Genomic DNA, 14,851 nt, shown 5'->3' on the forward strand with positions numbered 1-14,851 from the left:
GCCCTGAACCATCATTTCTCTGGCTGCTGACCCATGAATTGAATGTGTGGCTTATGCAAATATATTCATCTCATTTCTCCCTTTGGTTGTATTTGCTAGCAGCAGACTGGCATGAAAGGCCATCAGGCAGTCCCGACCCGGCTGACAGGTGTAGCAGGGGCTCGGCAGCGCCCGCCGCCACGGCGGGAACGGAGCCGTAATTAGAGCAAGGAACAGAATGAACGTCAGATGAATTACCAGGCAGCAGATCATATTTGTCAGGAAGGATTGCATACATAAAAATTAAGTGACAGTACATGCCGAGGTAATGAAAGAAAAATGAAAGATTTGCCTGTACACAGCTCGTGAGATGCCGGCGAGCGCCGTGCTCCGAGCGCTGGCGGGAGCCGGGAGCAGCACCGGGGCAGACAGAGACCGTGGGGCAGGGAAAGCCCTGGCCCCTGGAAAACCTCCACAGGCACTCCTGCCAGAGGCACACCTGCCAGTGGGGCAGCACGAACACCTCCAGCCTCTCGCAGCGCTGGGACAGGCAGTAGGAACTGGCTGGGGCTGCGGGAGTTCACAGGGCGCCACCTCAGCTGCCACTGCCCCTTTTCCCTGGATAGAAGACAGGAGATGCTTTTCCACAAGGATGAGCTCTTCCTGTACAAGCCTTACCAGCAAATTCATGTTTTAAAGGTGCTGAGTGTAGCTGAGGTGAATTTTACTACTTGTTACAACATGGTGGTTCACCTTCCTTCCCTTATTTTAGACTTTGGTAAACTCAACATTAAGCTGGTAGCTCTTGTTTTAATAGGAGCAGTAACAAATTCAGACAATTTCCATTAATATTACAATGGATAACTTTTTTGAGAACTGGTATAATGTCCATTTTTAGCCAAATAAACTTGGCATTATCCAGAGCTCCTGACTGGCTTTACATTTTGAAGAAACGAGAGGAATAAGAAAAACAACCAACCAAACCCCAAAAGAAACCAATTTTACACAGAGTAGTCTTGTTTTGGAGCAGATGATTTATTATTTATTCTTGGACAAGAATATACTTGGAGCAGATTTTCCTTTTGGGAGATTCACGTAAGTCAAATCTTCCCAGTTTAGAACGTGCCAATAGCCCTGGATTGGAGTACATGGGGTGTTACACGTTCCTTCTGGTTCCTGCTTGGATGTGAGGGTGAACAGGGAGGAACTGAAGAGCTCGTCAATAAATGGACCATTTGTCTGCCTTTTTTTTTTGCTTTTCCTTGCCAAGTCAGTTTGCCATCTGAAACAAAATCCCAGGGCTTGGAGGGGCTGGTAATCAGGACTTGGTAAGAACAAAATGGACACAAGAAATCCACTGAAAATGTCACTGGCCAATACTGTATGTGCTTTGAGTTCTTGGCTTGCCTCTAGTGCAGTTTTTGTGGAAGAAAAGAGAGATGCAGAATTGCTGCAGGTGGATTGTACTGTTTACATGTGAAAAACCCAACCAGCCAACCAAAAAAACGCAACCCAATCACAGAACTGTAAAAGAGTTTGGTAGGGTTGTGTGATTCAATAGTAATAATGAAAAAAAAAAAAGAGCTTAGGGCAACAGGTCTTGTAACAACAGCTGCAATATTATGCACAAAATATCATTTTTCTCTAAGAGTAAGTAGATTTCATCTACTTTTTTGTTTTTGCTTCCCGCATGAAAATTAGTGGGGGCACCTCACACAGAAATTTGAAGGAATTTAAAGTCTGCACAGTTTTACTTCAGCTAATTCCCAAATTCTCCTGGGAAAAGATCTGAGGTGCCTTGTTGGAAATACACCTCAAAGAATGCAAAAATTTAGAAAGGAATACTTGAGAACTTGACTCCTTTTAAATAAGGCTGGATGTATTTCTTGGTAACCTACAAGTGTGGATGGAGGGGGTGAGCCAGGTGAGAGATCCAGACTCTCATTTTCCAGCAGAATTGCTTCCCTGCTGTGTCTGCATGGCCAGATAGCACTAAAACATCCTCAGATACTTTTTTCAGCCATATGTGTGCTCATGGAACATGCACTAGTGTTGCTCATGCTAAAGCTAAGTTCTGGAAAAACTTTATTGCTATTTGAAAAACTGGGCAGTTTTTTGTTTTCTATGTAGGCATTTAAAAACCTCAATGTATAGAGCCTGTAGAAATATCTGGAAATACTCTGCACTGACTTCAGTCTAATGCAGTCTGTGTGAAGGTGTGGGAGAGACTCTGCTGTGCAAGGCTTGTTTGGGTTACATCAAACTCAGTGAATGAGACTCTGAGAGCCTCCTAAAAGTGTGAATCAGATTTGGTTGTGCCCATGAGCAGGGGATGAGCAGGGATGAGTTTCTTGGGAAGCATCGCTCGTGGCTGAGCTGTGTTTGCACATGTGAGAGGAATGGAATTTGAATTCCATTTCTGGAATAACTTTGCCACCACTGCCCTTGTGTTTTTCTGGTGAAATAAGAGACTCTGCTCCTAACCTTAACTGGGAATAATTAGCATTTCCCTACCTTGGACGTTGCAGCCATGCCAAGACTGTTGTAGCTGCTCGTGAGCAGTGCTGGGAGAGAAGGAATTCTCTGGCATCACTGAAGTGGCTGATGTTCAAGTGAAGGGCTCCAGCTTCCAGGAACAGAGCAGGAGACTCCTTCCTTAACCATAGTCTACCCTATGGTTTTTATAACTCCAAATGCATTACTCTACCACCGGGTGAATAATGTTGAATCTGAGCAATATTTTGTATTTTCAGCAGGGCAAATGCTGAAGAAAGTTTCTGATTAATAGTCTGGGATTAGACTGTTCTTGTCAAATTGACTAATGGGATGCAATGGTGAGCCCTGACTGATTGCACTGGAAGCCTTGTGCGGTTTTCTAGAAGATGCTCATTACAGGAGGTTCCCACGTAATGTTGGACAGGCCATAAAGAGAATTGGCCTTGTCAGTCTTTTATCATGACAGTTATTTAAAAATTAATGCATCGGCTCTGAAACGCAGAGACCTGCTTGTTTGTACATTTGCTGACAAGACCACAGTAATGATAGGTAAATGTGCAAGGTGGACTCTGCGAGATGAGCTGAGGCGTGGAGCGCTCCCGGAGCCGTTAATGGGCTGCAGCGGGCTGGTGACGCACTGAGCTGTGTCACAGCCCCTGCCACAGCCCCTGCCACAGCCCCTGCCACAGCCCCTGCCACAGCCACTGCCACAGCCACAGCCAACTGCCACAGCCAACTGCCACAGCCAACTGCCACAGCCAACTGCCACAGCCACTGCCACAGCCACTGCCACAGCCACTGCCACAGCCACTGCCACAGCCACTGCCACAGCCCTGCCACAGCCCTGTCACAGCTGTGCCACTGCCACAGCCCTGCCACAGCCACTGCCACAGCCCTGCCACAGCCACAGCCCCTGCCACAGCCCCTGCCACAGCCCCTGCCACAGCCCCTGCCACAGCCCTGCCACAGCCCTGTCACAGCCACAGCCACTGCCACAGCCACTGCCACAGCCCTGCCACAGCCCTGCCACAGCCACTGCCACAGCCACTGCCACTGCCACAGCCAACTGCCACAGCCCTGCCACTGCCACAGCCAACTGCCACAGCCCTGCCACTGCCACAGCCCTGCCACTGCCACAGCCCTGCCACAGCCACTGCCACAGCCCTGCCACTGCCACAGCCCTGCCACAGCCCTGCCACAGCCCTGTCACAGCTGTGCCACTGCCACAGCCCTGCCACAGCCACAGCCACTGCCACAGCCCTGCCACAGCCACAGCCCTGCCACAGCCACTGCCACAGCCCTGCCACAGCCACTGCCACAGCCCTGTCACAGCTGTGCCACTGCCCTGTCACCACTGGCACGGTACCAGAGGCGTGATCAGAACCGACAGTGGGGCAGAGCCACGGCAGCGGGGCCCAGCTCCGGAGTCCTCACGTTATTTGCTCCGAGGTGCCCATGCAGTGACCTGGAATAACAGAGTGCCAGAGCAGCCACAGCTCCCCTGGCACTTCAGGGAGCTGAGGGGGCAGAGGTGGGGCTGCTGCTCCTCCTGCCAGCCGGGTGTTCCACAGCTCCCAGAGCTCCTGGCATGGCCAGCAGAGCAGCAGCAAGGAGGAGTTGCAGGTGGGAAGTGTCTTATGCTGCTGCTCAGTGGGGACTTCCAGAAGTGTCTTCCACAACTTCCTGGAATGAATCATCGTTTCTTCTGCAGCTGCATATTTTTAAGCAGGAAAATGAATCAGTGCTATCCCAGCCAAGTCAGTTCTTGTACAGAAACCTGGCAGATATGTGGGAATTACTTGGAGAGCTGTACTGCCCATAGTGTGGGTGTTGCATGCACATGGGACAAAGCCATGGAAAGCCTCTGAATGAATCTTGTCTGCTCCTGGCGTCCCGGGAAGTTTCTCTGTGTAGTCCAGTATAAAAATCCTGAGCTACTGGCAGGGCTCTGGTCTCCTCCCTACACAGGGGCCTGTCATGGGCAATTAAACCCAGCCAGGTCTGGGGTGTGCCAGGCTGACCTGTGCTTTCTGAGCATGGAAACAAAGTGATCTCCCTGTGTTACTTTTCCTGTGTTGTAGTTTTCATAGGATTTGCAAAAATGTAACTTCTCATTAGAGTATGCTTCACATTGAAAGGGAACTAATTTCTGAAGGGAATGACCTGAAAGCGTGAACTGAGTTCATCACACAGGGCAGCTGATTGCTGAACATCTTGAGGGTCCAAATAAATTACTTTCTCTGTGCTGGGTCACCTGTGCAGGTGCCAGGGCCTGGGTTTTGCCTCTCAAGATTGTTGGTTTATGTCCCAGAACTCATTTGTTTCCCACAGTGATCCCTCCATAGGAGTGCTGGGGAAGGTGGTGGCTGTTCTTCCACCTCCAGCATCATCCTTCAGCTTATTAGTCCTTCAGCTGTCTTCAGGCAGCATTTCAAATGGAGAAATTGTAAACTGAATGTTACAGGCAAATTAAACATTTGCCATCTTGTGAGGAAAGGTCTTTAATTAGGAGAAGGATAAACTGGAATGCCAAAAGGAAAAAGAAAAAAAAAAAAATTGACAGGGGACAGACAAGCAGGGGAAGCAGGAGAAAAGAGCATATACAGTCCTTCGATGTTTTAATAAATGATGTATCTGAGGATTATTTGATGTAGTTGAGACTGCCAGGATGTCTTGTATTTTCAGTACCACAACTGAAACTTATTTAGGATTTAAAAAAGAACCTTTTTGAGGTAAGGAATTTATTAATAATTTCCTGTAACTTCTGTCCAAAATACTGAGCAAATTTCTTTTGATAAAATACAGACTTTTGAAAGTACATAGAAATCTTCCAGCTTCTGACATAACTGCAAGTTGGAGCAGGTTTTTAAAGTTTGGAATGAGTATCTTGTTTTTTTCAGACAGGTTTTGCATTCCTGGCTGGTGCTGGGCTTAGTGTGTCCCCTTCAGTCCTGGTGACCTGTCAGAGGTGCCCCTGTGACACTCTGTGCCCTGTTAGGTGAACACGTGCTGGCCCTGAGTCCTGCTCCGGTGTCACAGTCAAGACCCCCAGTGCAGTCTGGTGAGCCAAGGGGATGATCCCTTCCAGTGGCTCTGCCCATCCAAGACACTCTGAAGGTTCTTGGGAGCCTGCAAAGGGAAGCAAAACGTTTCCCACATGTCAGAAATACAGAAGATATTTTCAACTGTGTTCACCATTCTCTGCTCTGTATGTGATGTCTGGTTCTAATCTGCAATTTGTGCTACACCTGAGCCTTTAATGAAGTCTCTCTCTGTATGACACAGGTTGCACAGTCACCTGTAAGACATTAACCTCAGGTTTGTTTGTTTTTGCAGTGGGAACTCCCTACTATATGTCCCCAGAGCGAATACACGAGAACGGCTATAACTTTAAGTCTGATATCTGGTCTTTGGGCTGTTTATTATACGAGGCAAGTATCTTCTCACTTTTTCCCCCTGGGTTTTCCAGAACCACACAGTTTGGGACAGGAATTGAGTAGATCAGACTGCTTGTAGTCAACTTGCTGAGAATCCTTAGAAAAAGCTGACTCGTTTTGTGGTTATTGTGCACCTTCTGAGCATGAATGAAGGGACTGTGCCACCCAGCACTTGCACAGAGTTAATTTGGGTCGCAGCAGAAGTGGAGGACGAAGCCATGAAAAGCCAGCTCACTGCATCCCTCCTTCCTGCTGGGAGCAGAGCTCTGCTAGGGCAGCATAGTCAGAGCTTTTCCTGACTCCATTTGTTTTAAAAATAGCAAATTCATTTGAATGCAACTTACTGGTTTCTTAAATGGAGTTCTGACCAATTGCAGTATTTTAATTTTGGAAACTTCCAATAGAGAAAAACAGAGGTTTTATGTAATGTGAAATCTGTGTCTCTAATTACTACATTATGGCTGGAAGTTTTTCTAATTGTACATTGTCTTACAGCTTGAGGCGCAAACTCAGAGCAGACACATTTGGATGAACTGTCCAGTGTGCAATTGGTTCTTAAAAGCTGTTACATCTATTCTGAAAATAAGTGTTATGATTTTGTAACTGTGCTTTTGGTTTTATGATTCCATTTTTAGCAGGGATCAAAGAGTATCAAACAGTATTGTACTCCTTTATAATCAAAATCTTTTTGTAGATGGATGCTTCTTCCTATTCAAGCAACAGTGCATGCCAGCATTTAGAAAACTTTTATCCCCACCCAGAGAATTAAAAATCTCTGGGATATTTAGTCAAGAATATTGTTCACATCCTCTTTGTTAACACATTATGGGAACTGATGACATTTTGCTTCTCAACACAACTTTTGGTAATCACACTAAATTAGAGAATAAACAGAAATGTAATTAATTTTGTGAGCACATCAGATGTGAAAACTACTTATAGCTGAGCATGCACTTCAGCTGGTTCATTAAGCAAACATTGTAGGACATGAGGGGATAAAAGTAAATTTTCTGTAACATCTGTAAGGCTCTGAGCTGAGGCTGGTGGCCCTGCCTTGGGGTGTTGGCCTGGCCAGGTCTGTCGGGAGCAGTCGGGGTGGCCCCAGCTGGACTCGGGTGCTGCTGCAGTGCTGGGTTGCTCTGAGTCACTCCAGGCTGAGCTCCCAGAGATGGGATTCCAGATTTATGCAGAGAGAAATATTTAGCGTTGTGCTAAGATATGTTTTTGTTGCAGGCAATATGGTCCCCTTATGGCACAGGAGTCTTGGTACTCCTTGTATTTCAAGAAGCTGAATTAATTGCACACTAAACATAATTCTCTGGTAGGAGTAGCAGTACTACGGTAACATCTGAAAGATTTGGCATGTGAAGTGATTTTAAATTTCCTTCCTACGTAGGTAAGCCTTAACTTAGGGAACAGGAGCTGTGAGATATTGCAGATTCCAGGGAGGACTGGACAGGTACCAATTCTATGTTCAGGAGTTAAACAACTACTTGACTTCTTAAACTTTCTAGAATTTTGAAAATTAAGCATCAGATCTGCATGTCTTTGAAGGAACTGTTTTATCTACTCTAATGTCTTACAAGGAGAATGTTTTTCCATTTGGCTTAGAAGTAAGGAAAGGATGCTTGTTTGGGTATGAGTCACTTCTGATATTTCTCCAGATAGATTGTGTAGATAAGCTGCAGAGAGATTTAATGTACAAATTGCCTTCAGAGACACGTGTGTCCACTGGAATCCACTTAGGGAACATTGAGGGCTTTGGGACATGATGCCACATAGCACCACTTAACTTTGACATTGATAATCATACAGTGATTTTTATTAAATCTTATCAATATAGTAGTAACTGTCTTCATCCCTCACTTCCTGTAGATATCTGTCAGCAAGATAACTTGGAGGGGATAAAAATAAGTTGTTAATTCCCAGAATGTAGCTACAAGCAATGACTTCAGCAGTTCTGGCAAGACGATCAATTTAAACACTAACAGGGATTCCCATCCCTGGATGTTTGAACCAGTCATGCTGCGTGGTGGGCGTTTTCCATGGAGATCTGCCTGGCCTGGGGTAATTGCTCTAATCAAAATGTCAGGAGCAAACCCTAACGTAGCATCACAAACTGTAGTTAGTGAGGTACTTGGAGTGCCTGTGGTCATGGCCCTGCAGCCCTGACTGCTGCAGTCACAACTGGGTGCTCTCTCTTTCCACTTTAATTCCCTGCATTTACCATCCTAAACCCCACAGTGTTTCCTTTTCATTCCTTCCCTTTGCATATGAGCACTTGAAAACCTGGAATGAAAAGTTAATGGGAATTGGAAAACCTCTCTCAACCTCCCAGGCATTATTGATGTGTGTATTGAGATCTTGGAGACTTGTTTAACCCTTGCTTGCTTTCTGTGTTTTCCCTAATGCCCCCATTACTGCTCTCCCTGGAACAGTCCATGCTGGGTTCTCCAGTTTGTTTTAACTGATTGAGAACAGTTTGCTCTCACTCCTACTTGGGGACTAGAGTCTCTAATTGGACTCTGTATTTTTTCTCCTACTACTGTGATGTCAGTAATGAAGTATCAGTGACACTTCACCTTTTGCCTTCAAAAAATCTTCCAAATGTTCTCGCCCAGTGCTGGGTTCTTTGGGATCCTGTCAGGAGACTCTTCACCCTCAGGTCTGTGGGTTTGTGAGGAGTAACTCAGTGTAACTCCTGATAGTGATGAGGAGTGAGGAAGAAACATAGTAACTTCAAATTCTTTAAAAGATAGGTGTATGTTTTAAACCGAGTTAACTTGGTGTGTCCTGCATTGCTGAGCACTTGGATGTGTGTTAGTGGTCGTGAGGTTTTGGTAACACCCCCTGGCTGCAGCCCCTTCCTGCAGTGCCTCTGGGAATCCAGCCCAAACAAAACTGCTTCTCTGTCTAATCACTAATAATCCATCAGTCTTGGTTCCTCGCTGCGGGGTAATAGACTGGAGGATTTGGTATTGGCTCACTTGAATTCTGCTGGGAGCTCACGGTATGTCAGAAAGAGCCAGAGTTCTCCAGACACTTCCACTGCACAGGTAATGAGCAACAGACCATTAATTATCAAATAACCCCCTTAATCCGTAGTGAGAAGCAGTAACTTCAGCTGGCCCCGGGATGAAACTGAAAGAGGAAAAGGACCAGATTGATGAAGAACATTTTCAGTGGTTTTGTTCTCAAATCTGCCTGGGATACTCTTTTCTAAATAGCAGATTTCCAGCAGGAGATACATTTGTTTTGAGGTTGTTTTGGGGTTTTATTAAAAGATGAAGTACATTGCTCATGCTTACAAGATTCTTCATATTCTAAGCAGCTAAATGCCCAAAGATAGAGAGAGATGATTGTATCTGAGAGGGTTTCAGAGTTGTCTTAGAGCCAGCTGAGTTCTTGCTGATGGGGCTGGTGGTCTGAGCATCCCATTTCTTGTTTTTTTTCCTTGGGGAGCCTGGCAGAGCCTGGCAGCAGCCCTACAGGGGCTGCAGAGCTGTTGGGGTCTTGGAGCAGCCTGGGCTGGGAGCAGCAGCATCCCTTGCTCTGCTCATTGGCAGAGAACAGAATTGGCTCTTGGAAACTGGCAGCACCGAGGGCTCTCAAATCCTTTGTTTCTGAAATATTTTCTGGTTTTCTCTCTCCAGATGGCAGCTCTGCAAAGTCCCTTCTATGGAGATAAAATGAACCTGTTTTCTCTTTGCCAAAAAATAGAGCAATGTGACTACCCACCTCTTCCAGCTGAACATTATTCTGAAAAGGTAAGTTGGGAGTGTGCCTGTAGGGGAATGGGAAGGTGCAGTGAAGTTTTTCCACGCACAGGGAAAGAGAGCCCAGGAGAACACCCCACATCTAGGGAAGAACAGGGGATGGCCAGGGGGTCCTGGATACCTGGCTGAACAAATTACTTTTGTGGTGTCTGAATACTGACAAGCTAAATCAAGACAAAAAAGATTTCTTAATGTGGGGAATATTGTGGAACTGAAAGTCTCTGATGCTGGCAGAAATCAGCAGTAAGCCATGGGAAAGCCCTTCCCTTGTTCCCTTTCCCATAAAACATTTCACAAAAGAGCACTGATACGTTTTTTTATGAAAACTTCAGTGTGTGACGAAGTGGGGAAGGATTAATTTTAAGAAAAAAAGCCATTTAGTTTAATGCAATAAGCACCTCTACAGCAGCTGCATGGGGGCTTTTTAAATCCAGGTTTTTGTGTCTGAATATGAGGGATGGGGAGCAGCATCTGAACCAGTGCATAAACCCAATGTCCCAATTCCTGCTCGCCCAGCTGCAGACACGTGTGTTGGGTTTCCTCAGGGCCTCTCAAGATGAGCTTGACTTTTTTCTGCCTCACCTAGACAAAGCAGCTGGTTTTCCTTAACCTCCTCATTCCTTACAGTTGCCTTCTATTTGAAAGGAAATGGCTAATGGAATTCTAAATGTTCACTATATCCTATGGGGTTTTGCTTTTGTTTCACTGTACCTCAGCATCCTGAGGAGGAGGCAGGATGCTGGGAAATATCGAGCGCAGCCGGTCTGGCCTCCACCCTGTGAGGGACCCTGCACCACACTTCACTTTTTGCTTCATTTTTCCTGCCAAGTAACTCATGCAAAACAATGCTTTTAGAACTACTCTGTAGAAGTGAATTTTAAAATATTTTTGCCCCATGCTCTGTAGCAGCGCCCAGCTCTGCTGGGCCTTTGCCGTGCTGCTGCAGCTTGCATTTCAGGGTATGCCTGTTGGCAGCAGGAATTAGTGTAAGTTGACAGATGTGTTTCCTGTCTTTACAATTACTGTCTGTTTGCTTCCCTCTGGCAGTGCTAAGGAGTGTGTGTAGTGCAGTGATACAGTCAGGGTGAGAAGGATGGTTTAGCACTCAAAGGCGCCAGGTCCCAGAGAACTGCAGATGGTTCATGAACTATTAACGGGATGCTGGTGGAGGCTGTGCCTGTGGCTTCTCAGCTGCTGCTGGTGCTCACTGGAACAGCACAAACAGGGAATTAGAACAGGGCTCCAGCACCAGCACCATCCATTGTGGTTCCTTGGAACAAGAAAGAAGAAGAAAGGCAGTGTTTGGGGCAGAGCCCCTGCTTTAATTTCCTTTCCGGATGGTTCCTATCCTCTGTGGCCTTTTGTACCTCACCCAGTCCAGATCCCCTTGTGAGCAACTGCAGGCTGCTGGAAGCGGGAGGAGGAGCTGGGATCCAGCCAGGATTGCTTTTCCATATTGGGAACAAATTTGCTGGTAACTGGAGCTGCTGATCCAGGCCCAGCCCACTGGGTCCTGTAGGTGCTGCTGAATGCTTGTGAGGACAGAACGGCCTGGGCTGTGTCAGTGCTGCATGCACAGGGGGGAGCACAGCTACTGTTTGAACAAGTGGTACTGATAGCACAGGCCCTGGGCAGAGCTCTAGAAGCATTTTCAGTTTTTTGTGGGAGTTTTGTGGTCAGGGCTGATATGTGTTCAGTCCTTGGGGTCTCAGGGTTATGAAGGCAGCAATGTCCCTGCCCTGAGCTGGTCAAAGTCACTAGAGAATGGGGCAGGGCCAGGCAGCAGGTCTGGGTTGGGAGCAAGGCCTGGGCCTTGCTCCATCCAGAGCTGGAAACCTCGGGTATGTTTGTTAATGCGGCTGAAGCCGTGTGCCTGATAGCTCTATGGCCATGCTTTTAATTACCGGTAAAATAATTGGCACTGTGGCTACTGGGAGGATGTGAGAAGATCAGAGGCTCAAGGCTGTTTTTCCTGGTGCCTCAGGGGTACCAGCAGCTTTCAGTGTCTGTGTAATTAAAAGCTACAATCTTTCATGTGCACAATAAAGAGGGCTGGGAGGTGGGGAGACTCCAGCCCTTCTGCATTTTATTTATTAAACATAATCAATGACCAGTTTCTCTTCCTCATAAAGGTTTTTCAGGAAGCACCAGGGTCTCATAGCTGTGTCCAGGAGCTTAAAATACACAGGTGCTGGTCAGACTCGTTACGCTGAAAGGCTTGAGCGGGTTTAGTGCTGGGTGTAGGAGGGGCAGCACAGCTGCTGCTCCTGAGAGCTTTGCTCGGGCTCCCCCTTCCCTCAGTTCCCTTTTACTGGCAGGTCCTTCCTCACCTCCCAGCTCAGTCACATCTTGGAGGTGATCTCTGGTTTCCTCCTTTCCTTGTCTGTGTGCTGCTTGTGCTACTGGTGCCTCCCTCTGTCCTATGCTCTCCCCAGCCCTGGGTGCACAGGCTGGGTCCTCTTTCAGGATGTAAAATACTTTGGGGCTGGGGAAGATTTAAATCATTAGTTAAGATTTGGTGAAAAAGGTTCTTCCTGGCTCTTTTGGAGGTGGGACACACAGACATGTGACAGACACATGCCTGGATTCTGCCCAGCAACATCTGCACAGAAGAGGTTCCCCTCCCCTGGCGCAGCCTCCAGAGCTCGGGCAGACATTCCCGCAGCCTTTTCTAGGGAGACAGCAGCAGATTCCCTCACGTGTGCCTGTTTTGCTGTCTTGCAGCTGCGGGAGCTGGTCAGCATGTGCATATACCCCGACCCAGATCAAAGGCCTGACATCGGTTACGTGCACCAAATAGCCAAACAAATGCACGTGTGGACCTCGAGCACATGAGCGCCGCGCCAGGGAGCCAGCACAGCTCAGTCTTACTTGAATTCTTTTCTCAGCTGAAAGCGACTGGTGCCAGGTCACACAGGTGGGAGGTTGAGCACTCGCAGCAGAGGCTCCATCATTTGCAGGTTATTTGACAAGGACTCTTACAGGTGGTCGTGCTTTAACATGAAGATTCTGTGAGGTATTGCAAGTGATTCTTTTTATTTTTTATTTTTAAGGCCAATAATGTTACGGATGTAGATCATTTAAGGGTCCTTTCTTAAAACTGTCGTGTGTAATCTAGGATAGCAGCTATTACCGAGGGCTCAGCGTTTGCCAGACCTTCTATCTTAACTGTAATGTGAAATACTGAAATAATTCCTTCAGTGAAATCACTTTATACTAATGTAAGGATTACCATAGATGTTGTGTAATTTGTATAACTGCTACTTTGCCTCTTCTGCAAATGGTTACTAGCAAATTCAGTTTTTACTTGGTATATTTTAAAGCAGCCATTTACGTTTTTATTAATTTCCTCCTCTTCAGACTTAGGAACTGGGAAGGGTTGGGGGGATGGGAAACCCTTTTGTTTCATGATTTCTTTTTTTTTTTAAATTGAAAAATTAAGAGTATTTTGCTGATGCATTTCTCTGTCGGAGATGAGTTAAACATGAACCTGGGAAAAGAAGATAAACATGCCAAGCAAACCCCTACAAGCCTTGCTCCTGCAGAGAACTGCTCCTTTCCCTCATTTTTCCCTTCTGGAATGGTTCTTTACCTCCAGGTTCTTGTTTAAAACCAGTGTTTATCAAAGCAAATTCATTTTTGGTGCAGAGACTTTTACATATTCAATAGTACATCAGGTACTATCGGTGGAACTTTAGCAGTGTTTTAAACACTTGGAAATTTTTAAAAAATAAATTAAATGCTTTGTGTATGGAATTCCACATAGGATCAGCCCCTTCTCTCAAACTGTGAAAGCTCATTACAGAATGTGAATGTTTATAAAATCTCAACCTGATCTGAAGGAGTCATCGTCTTTAACTGCATGAAAATTGTCAACCAGCTAAATTTGTTCATTGAATCAATGATTTGTTTCATTACTGTCAATGGAAATACTCACTGCTTTAGGAACAGCCGTGGATTCACGTTCCAGTGTCTCCATTCCATGTGCCTGTCAGGAGGAGCAGGGCTGCACTCGGTGCTCCAGAGGAAATCCTGCAGCCTGTGCTGCTCCAGTGCCGCTTCCACGTGGGACAGGGGCTTGTGCCAATGTATACATTTTTGTGTGTGACAGTTCAAATGCAGCCTGTGCCTGTTCTGGTGGTTGTTTTTTTTTTTAAAGAAAGCTTACAATCCTTGACTTTTTTGAACTAAGATTAGGGTTAGGGGGTTACATACATATATATATGCTTTTAGTGGATTTTTTTAACCTACTTTTCTCTACTTTAAGGAAAACTGCAGTGCCATCTTCAACTAGTTCCTGTAAAATTTGGGAATATTTGTATAGGGTACCAAGAAAAGCCATTACTTGCTGTGAATATGGTTGGTATCATTAATGCAAGGTGCCATTTTACTGAGGCGTCTCAGCAGAAAGTTGAGGCTGCTGCTCTCAGGAGAGATGTGGGAAATTCAAATCAGCAGGAGAATATCGTGGAGGCACCAAATTACTCCCACCATTTCCATGCCAACCAGCCTGGTTATTTATACCAGCTTCTTTAGCACTTCCCAGGGTTCAGCCTGAACCTCTCTGGTTCCACTGCAGCTTTCCTTGGAGCCACGGCTTCCAGGGAAGCTCAGCTCAAATATGAGTATCTGGAGAAGTCTGGTCACTTTCTTGCTACATGAAATTTCGTAGTGCTTATAAAGAAATGTATTTCAAAAGGTAATTTTTTGCAATTGTGCGTTTTTAGATAAATAAAATTATTTCCAAAATAAACACCTTTGTTTAAAAAACAAACAAGTCCAGTATTAAAGGTTCAAGTGGAGGTGAATAAATAAGACAATCAGACTTAAAATGATGCTGGATCTGCCCTGTATCTACAGCAAATGGAAGCAGTAACATCAGCCGCTCCTGATGACCAGTGATACCCTGGTAGCAGGAGAGCAGTGTCTGTTGGAGGGGACAAGGGCAGCAATTCAGAACCACCAATGTTCACCATTTTCTTACATTCTATTAAATTAAAACTTATCAGATTAGACTTCTGCAGAGCAGTTTCACTCCTGCTGTTTTGTGTCTGGAGTGAGGTAACAAACAGTGCCAGCTGGTGCCTCGAGGGGCACCCAGCTCTTACCTGGCTCAGACCCCTTGGGGTCAGCCCCAGAGCCCTGCAGGGCTGCAGGAGCTTC

At 46.1% G+C, this 14,851-nt stretch overlaps 1 protein-coding gene and 1 long non-coding RNA gene across 8 annotated transcripts in view; one reads left to right on the forward strand and one right to left on the reverse strand.

Annotated features, from left to right (window-relative positions):
* Positions 1 to 14,462, forward strand: part of NEK6 (NIMA related kinase 6) — a 123,836-nt gene extending 109,374 nt beyond the window's left edge. For 4 of the 7 annotated variants that reach the window (XM_086858565.1, XM_086858566.1, XM_086858564.1 and 1 more), the window contains exons 8-10: positions 5,812 to 5,906; positions 9,566 to 9,679; positions 12,413 to 14,462. In XM_086858565.1, the coding sequence (XP_086714691.1) occupies positions 5,812 to 5,906; positions 9,566 to 9,679; positions 12,413 to 12,523 (320 nt within the window). In that variant the 3' untranslated portion in view covers positions 12,524 to 14,462. Of the gene's footprint in view, positions 1 to 5,811; positions 5,907 to 7,308; positions 7,372 to 9,565; positions 9,680 to 12,412 lie in introns of all 7 variants that reach the window. The other 3 variants (XM_086858561.1, XM_086858563.1, XM_086858562.1) reach the window with 1 other exon arrangement.
* LOC147649737 (uncharacterized) lies at positions 996 to 5,031 on the reverse strand. The gene is made up of 2 exons (XR_015278270.1): positions 3,251 to 5,031; positions 996 to 3,179 (listed from the first exon to the last, which is right to left on the reverse strand). It is a non-coding gene; the product is annotated as an uncharacterized LOC147649737 (long non-coding RNA).
* Positions 14,463 to 14,851: the final 389 nt, after the last annotated feature.

This window comes from Cyanistes caeruleus, chromosome 20 (genome assembly GCF_971803275.1).
Source record: "Cyanistes caeruleus chromosome 20, bCyaCae1.hap1.1, whole genome shotgun sequence".
In the NCBI taxonomy this organism is placed as follows: domain Eukaryota; kingdom Metazoa; phylum Chordata; class Aves; order Passeriformes; family Paridae; genus Cyanistes; species Cyanistes caeruleus.